Genomic DNA, 16,563 nt, shown 5'->3' with positions numbered 1-16,563 from the left:
GAAGAGGGAACAAGTGTGAAGAACTAGAAAGTGATGTCTTTAAAGAACTGGGGGAGGTCCAGTACAACTGACTACACTGTGTGTGGAGGGGAGGGGAGATTTGGTGAGTGCAGGGCATTAAGAGGAAAGCGTGGTTCATGGCAAAAAATGAGACTAAATATTTATATCCCACATAAGGAAGTTTGGCCACGATTCTATGAGTAGTGGGTAGCTACTGCAGGGTGGTAAGCAGATGAGCAACATGATCAGACATGTATCATATCAACATCACCGTGAGTACCGGGTGGAGAAGAAAAGGAAACAGAGAAGCAAGGAGGAGACTGCAGTAACCAAGGTAAGAGAAGACAGTGAGCAGCCCATGACTGGACCAGAGTCTCCGGGAATCATTATGTCTTCCCTCTTTCCTTCCCTGATGAAGATAAATCTCTGTGGGGTGGGTCAATCTGTTATTGATGTATATTAATGTTTCTTATTATATGTATTTTATGATGCTTTGACATCTTGGGGCCTTGCGGACCCGGGAGGGACTGCCCGTCTGGGGTTATGCTAATTCCTAGAGATAGCAACCTGCCTCTAAGCATAACTTTCAGAGGCAAACTAACCAATCCAGAGCCTGTTGTCAAAAACCACCTCCCTCTATCTCACTTTTGTACTCCTGGAGGCAATATTCCTTTGCCCTCATCACCCTAGGGCCAGGTGCTGGACAACTAGGGACCACCCCTACAGCCCAGAGCCTATGGAAATTAGTCGGACTCTCCAACCCTATGCGCCATCGGCTGCTTAGCCTGCCTTACTCATTTCTTCCCGCACAAACCGTAAAGAAAGGTTTTTGCCCATGTTTCTCCTTGCTACTCTTGCCTCCTGCCTTACCTTGGCGCTTGCCCACATGGTCCTGTGTGGTGTGGCATGCCCTCTTCAGACCAGTCAGTTAATGAACCATCTTTTCAATGGCAATTGTCTCCTGATCTGTTGTCTTCACCATCCCTGAATAAAAACAAAACCCTGGGTACTTTTTTTTGTTTCTTTTTTTTTTTTTTTTAAGATTTTATTTATTTATTTGACACAGATAGCAAGAGCAGGAACACAAGCAGGGGGAGTGGGAGAGGGAGAAGCAGGCTTCCCGCGGAGCAAGGAGCCCAATGTGGGGCTCGACCCCAGGACCCTGGGATCATGACCTGAGCCGAAGGCAGACGCTTAATGGCTAAGCCACCCAGGCAGCCCCTGAGTACATTTTAAAACAAGTTGTATCTCACCTAGGTGAGCCCTGTGATAAGAAAGTCTTGAGAATCCATGACTAGTTTTCTTTAGACCTAAAGAAGGTCTTCATTTACTGCTCTTAACATGCTACCCTACTATGTCATCCACCATAGTTTTATCAGTTCTGGAGGAGAGTTCTGGTCTTTTGTGAATCTTAAGTATAGGTAGTATTAGATTTAACAATTTGGAGGTCATTGGTGGCCTTGATACAAAGAGTTTCAGTAGAATGCTGGAGCAAATGCTGGTTAGAGTAAGTTTATTTTTTTAATTTTTTTAAAGATTTTTTTATTTGTTTCTTTTAAAAGTTTTTATTTATTTATTTGAGAGAGAGAATGAGATAGAAAGAGAGCATGAGAGGGGAGAGGGTCAGAGGGAGAAACAGAATCCCTGCTGAGCAGGGAGCCCGATGTGGGACTCGATCCCAGGACTCCAGGATCATGACCTGAGCCGAAGGCAGTCGCTTAACCAACTGAGCCACCCAGGCGCCCAGGTTAGAGTAAGTTTAAAGGAGACTGGGGGGCGGGGTGCCTGTCTTTGGCTCAGGTCATGATCCCAGGGTCCTGGGATTGAGCGCCACATGGAGTGCCCTGCTCAGCAGAGAGTCTGCTTCTCCCTCTGCTCTTCCCCCTGCTCATGCTCTCTCTCTCTCGTTCTCTCTCAAATAAGTAAATAAATCTTAAAAGGAGACCGGGGGTAGGATATCTCCTTTGACCGTGAAAGAATTAGCAGCAACAAGAATTAACCTTCAGCTACGAACAAACCCCTATATGCTTGATAAAATAGATGAAACAATGGTTTTCAGACATTGGACAAAAGGCAGCATATGACTGTGATCACGGAGAGAAGGGAAACAAGTGGGAGGAGCTTTACGATCTCCCAGCTTCCTGTTTAGAGCCAGTTTTCAGGCCCTACTGTTGGGAAGAGGAACCCAAAGAACCTAACACTCCTACTGAATTGAAGAGATTAAGAACAAAGTTTGAGTATATCAAGACAGCTAGAATTTAGAAGGCAACATACTGAAAAGCAGGTCCTTCACAGAGAAACGCTCCGAAGCTAACCAGAGGAGTCTCCTTGAGTCTTTGGCTAAATAATGATCTGCACATCAATGTGAGAAACTCCCCAAGGCTGGGAAAGGAGTAGTAGCCAGAACAATTGCTGGAGATGAACAGTGCTGGAAGGTATGCATGTTTCCACCAACCAAAATGAAGAGATCCCATAATACATTGGCTGGAGTCCTCAGAAGGGTCATGCCTTAGGGATGGAACTGAATTACTCCAAAATAAAGCCTGTTCTGGACCTACTCTAAGAAAGCTTAAAATCAAGCCTGAAAGGGATTAAAATTATCCACAAATACCTTAATGCCAGCAAAAAATTCAACAATCTTTAATGTAATACAACACAACACAGTAACAAGTAAATCAAAATACGCAATTCTTTAACCAATTGAAAATTACCAGGCCCTTAAAGAATCAGCGAAATATGTACAATCAGATTAAAAGGCAATCAATAGAAACAGAAACAGAAATGATGGGAAATCATGGAATTCATAAATAAGGACCTTAAAACAAGTATTATAAATCTTATAAACATAATCAAAGGTGTCAAGAGAAACATAAACTTAATGAGGAGAGAAATGGAAGATATATATTTTTAAAAGACCCAAATAAAATTTCTAGAAATAAATGCGATACTGAAAAGGTAAGTGAACTCTAAGACATTGTAAAAGACACTAAACAACACAGCATAATCAAATTGTTAAAATCCAGTGATAAGGGGAAAAAATCTTTAAAGCAGTCCAGGGAAACAAGACACATTACAAAAAGAGAAATAAAGATAAAGAATGATAGCAGACTTAACACCAGAAGCCACACAGGCCAGAAGACAAACAGCACATCTTTAAAGTGCTAAAAGAAACAAAAATACGTCAATCCAGAATCCTATGCTGAGTGAAAATATTTTTCAAAAATAAAAGCAAAATAAAAACATTTTAAGACTGGGGCACCTGGGTGGCTCAGTCGATTAAGCATCCAACTCTTGATTTCAGCTCAAGTCATGATCTCAGGGTCATGAGATTGAGCCCAGTGTCAGGCTCTGTGCTCAGCAAGAAGATTGCTTGAGATTCTCTCTCTCCCTCTGCCTTTGCCCCCCTCTCCTCATGTGCATGTGCGCGTGTGCACATGGGCTCTCTCTCTCTCAAAAAAATTAATTTTAAAAAGTTAAGACTGCTCTTAAATTGTGCTCACCACAATTACTCCACCACTGTGGTGAGTGCAGTTGACTCTGCTCCTCAGCATAGTTGTCTCATAAGACTTTTAGGGTCAAGCAATTTCTGGCCAAGAAACAAAAGCAGAATCATCCCATTCCCTAATGGATTTGGATGCAAACTGGGTTCCAAGAGGAAACACTGGAGAAGAACCAGCCTGGGTCTCTGAGGAATAGCACATGAGATGGCACACTTATTTATGTCGTATTGAGGTCACTAGTATCTTACCATATGAGCTGAAAACATCACCGCTATCTGAATAGTTGGACATGTCTTATTGGGAAAATAATTTTTCTATGCTTCCCTACTAGTAGATTGGTTCAGTAATAATGATGCAAGAACTTCTGTTTGAAAAACATCTTTAAGACAAACAAAAGCTGAGAAAGTTTATGGCAGGAGCCCTATGCAAAAAGAAATAATAAAGGATTTTTGGATCTACACAATGAAGAATGCCAGAGATGGTAAATATGTGCATAAATATAAAAGTTTTTCTTATTTAAAAAAAATTTTTTAAAAGATTTATTTATTTATTTATTTTGGGGGTGATGGAAATGTTCTATATCTTAATTGTGGTGGCTGTTATATGACTATTTACCTTTTTAAAAACTCAACAAATTGGTGAATTCTACTGTAGGTAAATTCTACTTCAATAAAGATGATAACAAGAGAGAATGGGAGGAGAGAAACTGAAAGCTGTGAGCATAAGCAAGTATTTAAGGAGTTTTGCCAAAAGGGGATGATTGTTGGCAAGGGAAGAGGGTCAAGAGAAAATATTTTTATTTTTAAAATGGGGAGACAGCAGCATGTTTACATGCTGGTGGGAATGATGCAGTTGAGAGAAAAAAATTGATAATGTAGGAGCAAAGTTGCTGGAGTGATGATATCTTTGAAGTAGACTGGAGCAGAGACCATTCATCTGTGGTAACAGCTGGGAAGACAGAATATAAGAAAGCACCTACTGTTAAGGCAGTGTTGTGGTAGAAATCTCTGGGTTTTCTCTCTTCTGGTTATTTCAGTTTTCACAGTGAAATAGGAACCTGAGTATAAAAATGGGGGCCGAGGGAGAGATGGGAAGTTGACGAGAACCAACATGGTATGAAAGAGTCAAGGAGGGTAATAGGAGACTGAATGGTCTAGAGATATCTAGCACGATGGCCTAGAAACATTAAGGACTCATTTCAAGTTAGTGGCCATAAAGTGAGGCCAGTCAATGTGGTTCTGTGTTTTTCTCCAGCCATATTGTGATGACCTCAAGTGCAGAGTAGATGGAGAGTTGGATTCAACAGGTGTTACAGTTTTGCCTTGAGTACAATGAAGTGAGAGGGGCCAGGGGGCTGAGGATATGTTCAAATGAGTGATGATAATGCTTGTTGAGGAACTTAAGTTGGGTGAGCTGGAAAGGACTGGAGGATAATGAAGGGTGAGAGGGCCGATGGATTAGAATCAGAAGCCTTAAAGATGTACATACCACTTCAGTCAACAATCCATATTTAAGAATTTATCCTTAAGAAATATTGATGCAGATGCACAACACCTATAAGAATGTTCATTGCAGTATTTTATGTAACAGCAAAATTTATATTACCTAATACAATTATATAAATACTTATCAGTTGAGAGTTGTTTAAACAAATCATGGTCCTCAATTAAAAACAGGTTTTGTGTAGTTGTGTGATTATCTGTCGGGTAATATACAAGGCTATGCTGTGGCTTTAGCTGGAAGCTGGATTGATGAATTTATTCTCTGGCCTTCCAAATTACTGTTGTTTGTCCTTCCATTGCTCTCATACCCATATGATTATATAACTAGACTCCTTAGAATAATAAATAATAAAGTAAATGAGAATGCAATTAGTCCTTGCAGTGGTTTTTATCACCTATAGATCAGTCATGGAAGAGTAGTCTCCACAGAAATCGCCCTCAAATTCAGCAGGTAAACACAGTGCCCTTTCTCATTCCTGATGATCACGGCTCATGGAGTATTCTGGTGCCCTCCTACCTGCCTGTTGGTGTTGACCACTCTCCCAAATGTCAGCAAGAGTCTGTGGTAGAAATGTCCAAAGAATGGGAAAAGAGCTAGTTCCTCTTTTCTGGAGACCGTAGCATAAAATGTATAGCATATGTAGCATATATTTTATAGTATGAAATGTCACAGTGTGACATTTCTTCTTCTGGAAATGTAAAGGAATAATATCTGTTAGCATGCATATTTGGTCATAAATTAGACATTTAAGAACACAAATGTGGTAGATTGTATCACTAGTCAAAATATCTGCTGCCCCTCCCTCCCTCTTGATAGTAAGCTTGAACATGAGACTGCTTTAGAGACTTAAATGTGAGAAGTGATATATGCCCATTTCAATCAGAAGCTTTAACAGCCATTGTATGATTCTGCCATGTTCTCTTTCTCCTCTGAAATGTATTATATGGGGGAGTATTCCTTCTGCCTAGGTCTCAGAAGAAAAACAGTGAAGGGCTGCCGGGACATGTAACATAGGTGTAAGAAACAATACTTTGTAATTAAGCCACTGAGGTGTTGGGGTTGTGTATTTTGTAAACCTTAGTCCCAAGTTGACTGCTATGATAAACTAAACAAACTGAACACTATATTGGATGTATGTAAAAGCCTTAAGTGCATTCAGTAGAATGGAATAAGGACTGCATTTATTCAGTGCTAACTATCACACGCTATTCATGCATTTAATACTCATATTAACCATATGTGATACACGGTATTTGTAGACAAATGTCGAAGGAACCAGGGCTAATAGTAATTTCACACTCTGTGACAGCCAACATTCAACTGATTCTTCCCAAATCAAGGATCAGTCAATTTCCCAAGTCCACATTCTTTTCACTCTCTCACACTGCCTTCTGAGTTTAGTTGCAGCTTTGGATAGGATGGACCCAGGTGAATTCTTTATTTGTATTCCAAATACAGTGAAGGAAAACTTTGTAGACAAGGTAGAAGTTCTACAATTGGAACCATTTCCAGAAAGAAGAGCTAATGACTTATAGAGAAGGGCATTTCCTAGCAAATCATAGTCTAAAACCGAGTTCCAAGGCAGAAATGTGATGGCGGGATGATAAAGCCTAACAGACTGCTTTGAGGGGCTCTGAGGATTCCAAGCTTTAGCGTGTTGTGGGGAGGGAGGCAGTCTTGCTGAAGACCTCCTGGAAACAGGATGAAGGTAAGTCCTGAACAAGGCTCATGAGGTTATGGGAAAGTAGGACCTTGTTAAAGTAACCAGAGGGAGCTATGTTCACAGGGTTAAGGGTCAATTTAAAGAGAATTAATTTGGATTTTTTTGGTAAATATTTTGGCCTTTGTCTTTTTTTTTTTAAGATTTTTTATTTATTTATTTGAGAGAAAGAATGAGAGAGAGAGCACATGAGAGGGGGGAGGGTCAGAGGGAGAAGCAGACTTCCTGCCGAGCAGGGAGCCCGATGCGGGACTTGATCCCGGGACTCCACGATCATCACCTGAGCCGAAGGCAGTCGCTTAACCAACTGAGCCACCCAGGCGCCCGGCCTTTGTCTTTCGTACATGCAATGATGATCTGTTATCACGTCTGTGCAGAACTATTATCTTAGAACTTATCAGTTGCTAAGAAGTTAAAGTTCTCACCTTCTTTGGAGCCCGAATCCCTATACTTAAGTTCCTCAGCCTCCCTCTCTTGTCTCCAAATGAGCTGGCTGAGGCATCACATAGTGACAATGATGGGAGAAAGTTCATGTTAAACAGTCTGCAAAGGTGCCTTTTCAGAGGGACTGACAGCAACTAAACATTCTAAATCAATTTAGAATAAATCATTTCTCTGCCTTCCAAGGCTTCACACACATGGGTTTTAGCTGGTGAGCTTTCAGAAGTCCATGATTTCCCACAAGCTGGTGAATTATAGCTTCCCAGGAAACATTATTGCCCTGTTTGAACTCATGCCAACTTTGAAACAAACAGCTTCTTCTGTCTATGTCCTTTGGTCCTGCTTCATAGTCTGGTTTTTACCTTGCTAACGGCAGAAATGGTTGTGGTTCCCAAAGCATGACTCTTGATGGAGGCACAGTCTGAGGCTGCAAGGAAGAAGAAACTGAAGGATAAGGGGGAATTGTTCTTTCCAAATATATATGATCTCTGTCATTTTTCTTTTTAGTTATAATTTGCAATGGTACAAATGAGATTTTCCCCTTGCACTTTTAATCACTTGAGTCTCCTGCTCATTACACCATTGCATTAACAAGAGATCAAGTGTCGTATGAAAATAGCTATATTTAAAAGCACAGCTTATGGGGCCCCTGGGTGGCTCAGTCGGTTAAGCGACTGCCTTCGGCTCAGGTCATGATCCTGGAGTCCCGGGATCGAGTCCCATATCGGGCTCCCTGCTCAGCAGGGAGTCTGCTTCTCCCTCTGACCCTCTTCCTTCTCGTGCTCTCTATCTCTCATTCTCTCTCTCTCTCAAATAAGTAAATAAAATCTTTAAAAAAAAAAGCACAGCTTATTTAAAATACAGAAATAATTATTTATACATGTCTGTATTTTCCATATTATCTTACAAAAAACATGTTAAATTTAGAGTGAGAAAGCCAATATCCTTCCTACATTGGTCTGGCAAGCGAGATTATAAATTAGTTTTTCTTTCTCATTAAGAGAAAAGAACTGAACATTCCCCAAATCTGCTTCATGCCCACTTATATATGTATCACATGCATGTATAGACTATTTACCTACTTAAAATTTAAAGGTTAATAGGACGGTTGTGGAATCAGGTTGTTCATTTGTTGGGCATACCTAAAGTGTTTGAGTACATATTCATGTTCCTCTCAATCAGTGACAAGTTAGGTGCAGAAAAGAGAACATTCTTGTAATGTTTCCAGGACAACAAAATTCTGGGAGCTCTATTTTATTCATTTAGTCCCCTGTAGTCCCCCCCCACACCCAAATTGATAAAATGATTACCTTAAGGTAATGTTTCATCTACAAATACAGAAAATAAGGGAATCCTATGCTCTCTCTACATTTTGACTTTCTATGTAACATTCCCTGCAGTGAATTAGGAGCACCGTTGAACACTTGGTCAGACAAATGACTGAATCCATCAGTGTGATTAGGCAGTAAAAACAGCTTCCCAGGAAAAGCAGTTACTTCTTTACTCACCATACCAGGTTTCTTTTGTCTTTTCCTTGCTCTGTATTTCAATTTTATTGTAAAAAAACAAAAACCAAAAAACACCTCTCTTGTCATTGCACTAATGCTTCTCTGACAATTTCAGACCCTGACAGATGATGATTCAGGTTGCCTCTAGTTGAGAATTTACCTCCCAAGTTTAATGTAAATGTAAGCTGATAACTTCTTTAAGAGGAAGAGGGGCTTGCTCAACACACTATCCTTCAATAAAGCTGGAGGAGGAAGGTCTAACAGACGTCTCAGGTGAGAGATTCAAAGGCCCTTTTAATGGATTGTTTGGCACTTTTGTCTCTAGTTTAATTTGCAAACAGCCTCCATTCACCATCAAGTGAATTCTGCCAAGTATGCTATCCAGCCCCTAGGAAAGAAGGGGGGGGGGCAGTTGGTATTGGAAGGAGAGAAAAGGGACAGTCCAATTCAGAGCTTTTAGCTAGGAAATCCATTTGAAAACCTGTTGACTCACAAAGGACCACCCAGTCAGAACGCAGAAGGAAATTAAGCATGACCAAGGTCCCCTCACATGTTCTTCCCATAATACTCTGCTCACAGAAGCTATAGTGAAACTACAGCAGCTTTTGAAATTACATGACCTCAATAAGACCTAGAGATTTTTATTGGCCCATAGGGCAGGGTATTGAAGAGAAAATGTTCTTTTACCTCTAAAATATGATGATGTTACTTTTCTGGATAAACAATAAAAACTTCCCACTGAACATGGTTGGAAAAGATAAGAACCCCGTGTTTTTGAAATTTGGGGGTATGTGTGTGACTGTTTCATAGTCTAATCGATTCTTCCTCGTTAAATCCCCACTCTATATGGGTCAGCATTGAAGGAAATACTGTTTGTTTCTTTGGTGAGCTTATAGACTGAGTAGCATGAATGGTGGGTAAAAAGGAGAAAGGGGAATGTCATATACCTTCAGTTATTAGTCTGGAGTGGGGGGGGCGGTTGGAGGTGAGTTAAAAGATGCAGAATTGGAATTCTAAAAATAATTAAGGAGCCATTTAGTAAATCCCCTCCCACATATGACTTGGAAAAATGATGAATGACCTGGAGCAAGAAAATTTTTTCAGGCAGATCTTGAATAGTAAATGATGCAATCACATCCGTAGAAATGATCGTGCGGGGGGGTGGGGTGGGGGGGGACTACTTTCTCAGCATTGCAAAAGCTCCTCTGACTCTCTATTGTTCCTGTTTACAGATTACCTGCCTAGGCTGGTTAACTGAAACACGTAGAACAGATAAACTTGGTTAACAAACTATTTAACCACGCTAAGCCCAAAATTAGCCTGCCTGAACATTTTATTCCTAAGTCTAAAATGGTTGAAAGTAGTAAAGTAAGAGGCAAGTTAATTGTGTGTGTAAGAGGCAAGGGAATAAGAAACATCTAAACACCATTGTTAGAAGGGAAGGTGTAGGTTAACCTGGGCTCAAATAACTTCCTTCTAACCCATCGGTAGCACATTATCTAAGATTCTAAAGTGCTAAATTGGTCAGATGAGAGAACTGCTAAGATGTAGGATCCTCTGAACAATGAGGAAAGAAAATTGAAGTGAAAATTGCAATCTCCACCCACAAGAGACTTAAGTGAGATGAAGTGCAAAGTGTTTACAATGGAAGAAAAGAGGGAAAATGTGAGGAGGCTGATATTTAATAATAAAGATAACACTGGAGACCTAGGAAGGAGGAAGATGACTGGGGAAAGGGCCAGCAAAGCCAAAGTCATAAAGCTCCACAGGGGTCTGGGCCTGGGGGCTGGGAAAGCTTAGAGGAGCTTATCACAGTCCGCCAGGACTCTGCGGAACGCTGAGTGGACAACTGGTGCCAAGGCAGAAGCAGCAGATGTTTTTCTGGAAGAAGAATGGTGGAAGGATAGTCGCGGGAAAACACTGTGCCCTGCAACGGGAGCCGCGTCTCACTGATTGCAGGACAAGAATGCACCCAGACAGACGTAGGGGCAACACAGAGGCTGCGCGCACAAGCTGGAGGTGCGGAAGACAGGAGAGAAGGGAAAGGGAAGGAAAGAGAGAAGGGAGGAAGGGAAAAGCAGAGACACAGAAAGAAGCTAAAGAACATGTCTCTTAGAGAAGCATCTATAAGGTAACCGGGACTACCAACTGGGAGAAATAAAACATAAAGAATGGGAAATCCTTCCCACCGTGCAGTGGAATAGGCGGGACCTGGAGCTAGAATGCCTGCGTTCAGACCCTCTCTGTCACCTCCTAGCTGTGTGACCCTGGATGGCTTACTTATAACCTCTTTGGCCTTTAGTTTCCTCCTCTGTAAAGTGGACTAAAAGTTCCATCTCATGGGGTTGTTGTGAAAACTGAATGAGTTCAGTGAGTGAAAGAACTTAGATTATTGGGTGCCTGGGTAGCTCAGTTGGTTGGGCGACTGACTGCCTTCGGCTCAGGTCATGATCTTGGGGTCCTGGGATGGAGCCCGGCATCCGGCTCTCTGCTCAGCGGGAGCCTGCTTCTCCCTCTCCCTCTGCCTTTGTGCTCTCTCTCCCTCTCTTGCTCTCTCTCAAATAAATAAATAAATAAAATCTTCAAATAAAAAAAGACTAGTTTATGATGGTTGGGTAGTATATACCTTGTCACATCAAAATTACAATTGTCCTCCTTAGGGCAGTTTGCAGGGTGGCTAAATGTGGGTTAAACAAAGGATGATGGTAACATTTTATGAGGTTCACAACTGCTTTCAACAAGTCACTTACTCCGACCCATTGAGCCTCAGTTTCTACCTGTAAAATGGGGGTATGATATATACAATACGCAAGCCTTCCGTGAGATGGACTGTGAAAGTGTCTAGAACAATGTCTGGAACACAGTAAGTTTCAAAACAGAGTGTGAATCCCCTTTTTGATGTTGGTCATGGGCAGCAGGTTTAAAATACTCTCATTTAGGGAGGGAGAGCCTAACTGTTCTCCCAGCTGCCTGCAGAGAGGCCTTGGGTTTAGCTTCTCTTGTCAGTGCCTAGAAGAACTGACCTTTTAGGTCACACAGAAAACCGACACTTACCTTTTGCAGCTGATCTCAGGTGTGAACAGAAGAAAAATGACAGCCTGAGTCTTTAAAATGGGTCAGTGGTGATGGGAATGTATTTTTAACTCCTCCCTGCAGTTTTTCCTCTCTAAAAGAAGGGGCTTAAAGGAAAGGACCAAGAGGAAGCAGGTAACAGTTTCTACATGATGGCTCCTGACGCTAATGTCACAGGAAATTTCTGCTCCCCTCATGCCCAGGATACCAGTTGGCTTGCTGCTGGGCATCCTGTTATGGCTTTGACCACCTCACTGGGAAGCAGCTCTTTCTTATAGGGGTTGGACCTCTGGATGAATTTGGCTGAGGACATGCTCTCCCAAAGAGCCTCCTGGGAAGAGGGGCTCCATGATTCAGACCCCTCAGTATGGACCTCATCTTCAATAGGCTTTCTCCACTTTGCACACCCCCCAAGACCTACTTCCTCTGTAACTCCAGGAAAAGAAAAGGCAAGAAACTGAACAGGTGATGATTTTGCACTTTCTCCTGAATATTCAGGTCTTTGCCACCACCAATAGCAGAAAACAAAGCTACAGATCTTTACCTCCATTCTTGGAGAAAACACTCCTTCTGGGGGAAGAGCATGGAAGAGCCAAGCACCCAGCCAGCTGACCACAGGGGCAAGTCCCAGCCAGGGCCTTCTTCAGAAATCCTTTCCTCCTTTTCTTTCCCATCTGTTCTGCCAGGGCTAACTGGGAAGCCCCCAGGGTGGTTTCCAATATATGTCTTACAATGTCCAGGCTCCCTCCCCAGCAATCATTTATTAGAAAGAGGTTTTATGATACAAATTTGATAATCTCCCATGCACACTGGCACTGTTCTAATTGAAGTTGTAAGCCCATAAAATTCAAGCCCTTTGTCTTCCTGAAGGCCACAAGGTTTAAAAAGGTTTAAAAAGATACTATTGTCCTCTCTAACACCCACGACATTGTCACCAGGGACTGATTAAACAGAGTCCTGAATTGAAACAGTGCGGATTTTGTCTAGGTCCTTTTCAGGCCTGACAATGCCCTTTTCAGTTCCCAAGACAAAAGGAGGTTTAAGGATCGAGATTCTTCAGAGATAACCGCATCCATATGGAAGGCAAGGTGGCCAGCAGCTGAGACCCAAACACCCCACTCCCTACCCTTCTGTCCTCTCTCTCTCCCCACCCCCCAAAATTCCAGGTGATAACACAGCCTCAGCCACCCTACCTGGGGCGGGGGGGGGGGGAGATAAGGGGGGAAGAAAACTAGGGTCTCAAACTGGCCCAGTGCCTACTCCTCACAGGCCTCACTGAGCCCTTGCTCCCTTCCCTGGATCCCATGCCTGAACCTACTCTCCTCAAGCACATCTCCTTGCAGTGGGCACCAGGGAGGTTGGTCGACACTTCACCGAGAGGGGAAACACCTGCATAGGAAGCTCTGCAGCTCCGGATACCCAGGCGAAGGGCAATTACAAATTCCAAGGGTGGAACCCTGGATCTCCGAGCTTAGAGTGCATCAGGACCGCGGGAGAAATGAGACCCACCAGCAGATCCCACACCTATGTCGGCCCACCCTGGCTCTCCAAAAAGGTCTTCCCGCAGCTGGCAGCCCGGAGGAGGGTCATTTCCCCACCACCCTTTGATTTCTTCATTGCGCTACCCTCCTCCTCCCCATTCCACTTCAGCCAGGTGTAGAGCTAAGAAGAGGGAGGAAATCACAGATGTCAAGCGAGGCACTCGCAAGCTTAATTGGGATTTACAAATTCTCCGGGTGCTCGGGTGCTTCTCGGGTCCAGAAAAGGACAGCTTGCGACCAGACCTGAGCTGCTCCAACGCAGTGCGCTCTGCCCCCAGCCCAGCTGGCCTGTCTCCAGAGAGTCCTTGTGGGGAAGCTTATTATGTGTTATCCTGGCCCACTGGGTTGACTTTTGGTGTCTGAAACACCAGCAGCTTCGGGAGCCCAGAGGGGTCTCCAAGTCAGCTCCCGCCACCTCCCGCAGACAGGGATCCCAGAGTTTCCTTGGGTTCATCCCCACACCTCCCTCCCTCCACCCCTTCCCCCAACATCTTCCTGGAGCTGCGTCGGGACTGAGACCTGCCCTTCCACCCAACCCGGGGTGGGGAGAGTGGACTGGCGCCCTGAACTCCGGTCCGGAAAGCACAGCTTCCATCTACGTTCCCGGCAGGCGCTCAGGGGACCCAACCCTACACATTTTATTCTCGCACCACAAGGAGGAAAAATATTCTATTTCTTTAAAAATAAGTTGCTTCCCATACAAATAGCTATTTAAAAATATACAAATAAGGTTTAAGCAATAAAAATCTAGCTCTGGGGCTGGCGGTCGAGGGAAGAGGAGAGGGGGAAATGCTGGCTAAATTCCCTGCTCAGCGGCTGGGGAGGGCGGGGCAGGTGACCCCTGCGCCGAAGGAGATGGGGCCCGCAGAGAGGTGGGGCCGGGGGAACACTCCGGATCTCGGCTTCCAGCCCTGCTTCGGCCGCAGAGCCGCTCCAAAGTCCGGGGTAGCCCCACATGCCCGCGCCCCGCAACGGCCTCACCAGTTCCAGGAGACCAGGGCTGGGGGCGCTAAGTGCTGGTAGGCGGGGAAGAGGCCGAGAGCCGAGCAAGGCCCGAAGGCGGCATAGCCTGGCAGAGGGCAGGTGGCGGCCGGGGACGCGCCGCTCTTGTCCTGGGCGGAGGCCGTGCTTAGATCGCCGCTGCCGCAAGGCTGCCCGTCGCGCACCAGCACGGGGACCACCACGCGGCGCAGCAGGCCCGGGGCGGCACGCAACTCGGCAGCGGCTGCCAGGTCAGGCGACTCCGCCGCCCCCGGCGCGCCGGGTGCGCGCGCGCGTTTCAGCTTGTAGCGATGGTTCTGGAACCAGATTTTGACCTGTGTGGGCGTGAGGCGAAGCAGGCGCGCCAGCTGCTCGCGCTCGGGCGCGGACAGGTAGCGCTGCTGCCGAAAGCGTCGCTCCAACTCCAGCGTTTGCGCCTTGGAGAACAGCACCCGACGCTTCTTCCTCTTTTCAGCGTCTGAGCCGGGAGACACCGGCCGAGTGCACGGCCGCTGCGACGAGCCGGGAAGGCTGGTCTCCGGGCTGCTCTCGTCCGAGGCTATGGGCGGCAAAGGAGACACGGCATGATGAGACGCCGGCTGGTTCTCTCTCGCGCGCGCGCGCGCGTGGAACCACTGGCCGGAGGGCGCCGCCACTCGCCCGCGGCTTTAGGGCTGAGACCATTACCTTCCCTGGGCCCGCATCTGGACACCCACCTCTCCAAATTCAGTGATCTAATTTATACCACAACCTGAGACAGCGCCTCCGAAGAAACTCACCAGGGCCCTCTTAAAGCAAGTCCACACTGGTCGCTGCGCTAGCAGACGAATTTACCGCAAGCTGGGACACCAACCCTGGCCACCTCCAGGTCTACTGCAATAGCTGCCGAGGTTTGCAAAGCCTTGGAGAGCTAAGATCGCCACTGCTAACCCATCTCAGACCGAGGCCTGAGAACGTAGCCGCGTTTTCAGACATTTAAGGGCCATTTCTTAAATATTTAAATATTGTAACCTCTAGAAACAGAAACCCAGATCCCGGGCGTCAGTGCCAGGCGCAAGGATCTGCTCTCAGGATGTGCTGACTAGGGCACGATTGGCATAGGCGTTTATGGAGAACAGAGCCTCTGATTCAAAGACTGGTTTTGACTTCCCAGTCCCGCATGGGTCGGGCGCGTGGTTCTGCTCCCGCCTCCCCACTGCCCCCGTGGTCCTCCGCTTACTCACAGGGGTAGTGGCTGCGCTCGGATTCCAACCAGGTGGCGCAGGGGCCGGGCCCGGGAGCGCGTACCTCCGGCTCCCGCCTCCGCAGGTGGTGTGCGTCCTGCTCGGGTAAATCCAGGAGGCTGCGCACGGTGAAGCTGAGGCGTCCAGAGGTGGCCATGGCCAAGGAGGGGAAGGAGGCGGGGGCGGGGCAGGCTGGGAACCGAGGGGCGGCCGGGGACGCCGCTGCTACGGGTGGGCGCCAGAGGCGCATGCCATGCGCTGGCTGCCGGGATATTAGCGCGCTTACGGCCGAATCTGTTTATATAAACAGCTCTTCCCACCCGGGATGCTTTGAAAGCCGAGGTCCGGGTCTCCAGGGTGTTAAGTACCTGAATGAGTGCTGGACCAAAGACCAAGCGAGCCCGGAAGGTGCCACCTCCGCCCCCCCCCGCCCCGCCCCGTCCCGTCCCCCGCCCCTCGGCGCCCCGTTACCTCCCAGAGGCGGCAGGAAGCAGCTCTACGGCATTAGTGATTCTGTCTGATTAGCCCAAAGTGGGGACAGATAATGGGGATTGTTACCAATGAATAACATCTTGGGTGGCGAGCGGTGGTCACCACCCGCCCGTCCCAGCCCCAGCTTCCTCCTCCTCCTGGGCTGACACGGGGCCTGGCCCCGCAGGAGCACCGGCTAGGGTGGGGGCGGCATGGGTGGGTTTATGAGCACCCAGGAATTTATTCCCTGTTTGCTTTATTCCTCGAGCTTGTTTGCTAGAGTGTTCGTTTCCCGCAATTATCCGGAAAGTGATTTACAAGGCGGCGTTAAACTCTGGCGCGCTCTTTCTCTTTTTGGTTTAGGCCCCTGTAAGGATTCAGAGGCGAGAAATTTCAGGCGGGCACAGAGTTGGGGCCTGGTTCCGCCGGCATCTGGGCCGAAGGTTTTGAAAGCCTCTAGGAACCACAACCCAAACGTTCCCCCCTTCAAGGTGTGCTGGGAAAGGGCTGGCAGTAGCACAGGAGCCCCGGCTCGGCGCCCGTTTCCCCAGACCGGCAAAAAGGAGGCGGAATCCGGCCGAGCTGCTCAGGTCCTTAGTGCCA

General features: G+C 46.2%; 1 protein-coding gene and 1 pseudogene across 1 annotated transcript; one reads left to right on the top strand and one right to left on the bottom strand.

Annotated features, from left to right (window-relative positions):
• The first annotated feature begins 241 nt into the window (after positions 1–241).
• LOC113909291 lies at positions 242–3,689 on the top strand (annotated as a pseudogene).
• Positions 3,690–14,262: 10,573 nt separating this feature from the next.
• On the bottom strand, positions 14,263–15,646 carry NKX2-8 (NK2 homeobox 8). Its single transcript, XM_027568818.1, has 2 exons — positions 15,490–15,646; positions 14,263–14,825 (listed from the first exon to the last, which is right to left on the bottom strand). The coding sequence occupies exons 1-2, from the start codon at positions 15,644–15,646 to the stop codon at positions 14,263–14,265; spliced, it is 720 nt and encodes a 239-aa protein (XP_027424619.1).
• Between the last annotated feature and the right edge of the window lie 917 nt (positions 15,647–16,563).

Source organism: Zalophus californianus, chromosome 6 (genome assembly GCF_009762305.2).
Source record: "Zalophus californianus isolate mZalCal1 chromosome 6, mZalCal1.pri.v2, whole genome shotgun sequence".
In the NCBI taxonomy this organism is placed as follows: Eukaryota; Metazoa; Chordata; class Mammalia; order Carnivora; family Otariidae; genus Zalophus; species Zalophus californianus.
This window is presented reverse-complemented; position numbering and strand designations above follow the sequence as displayed.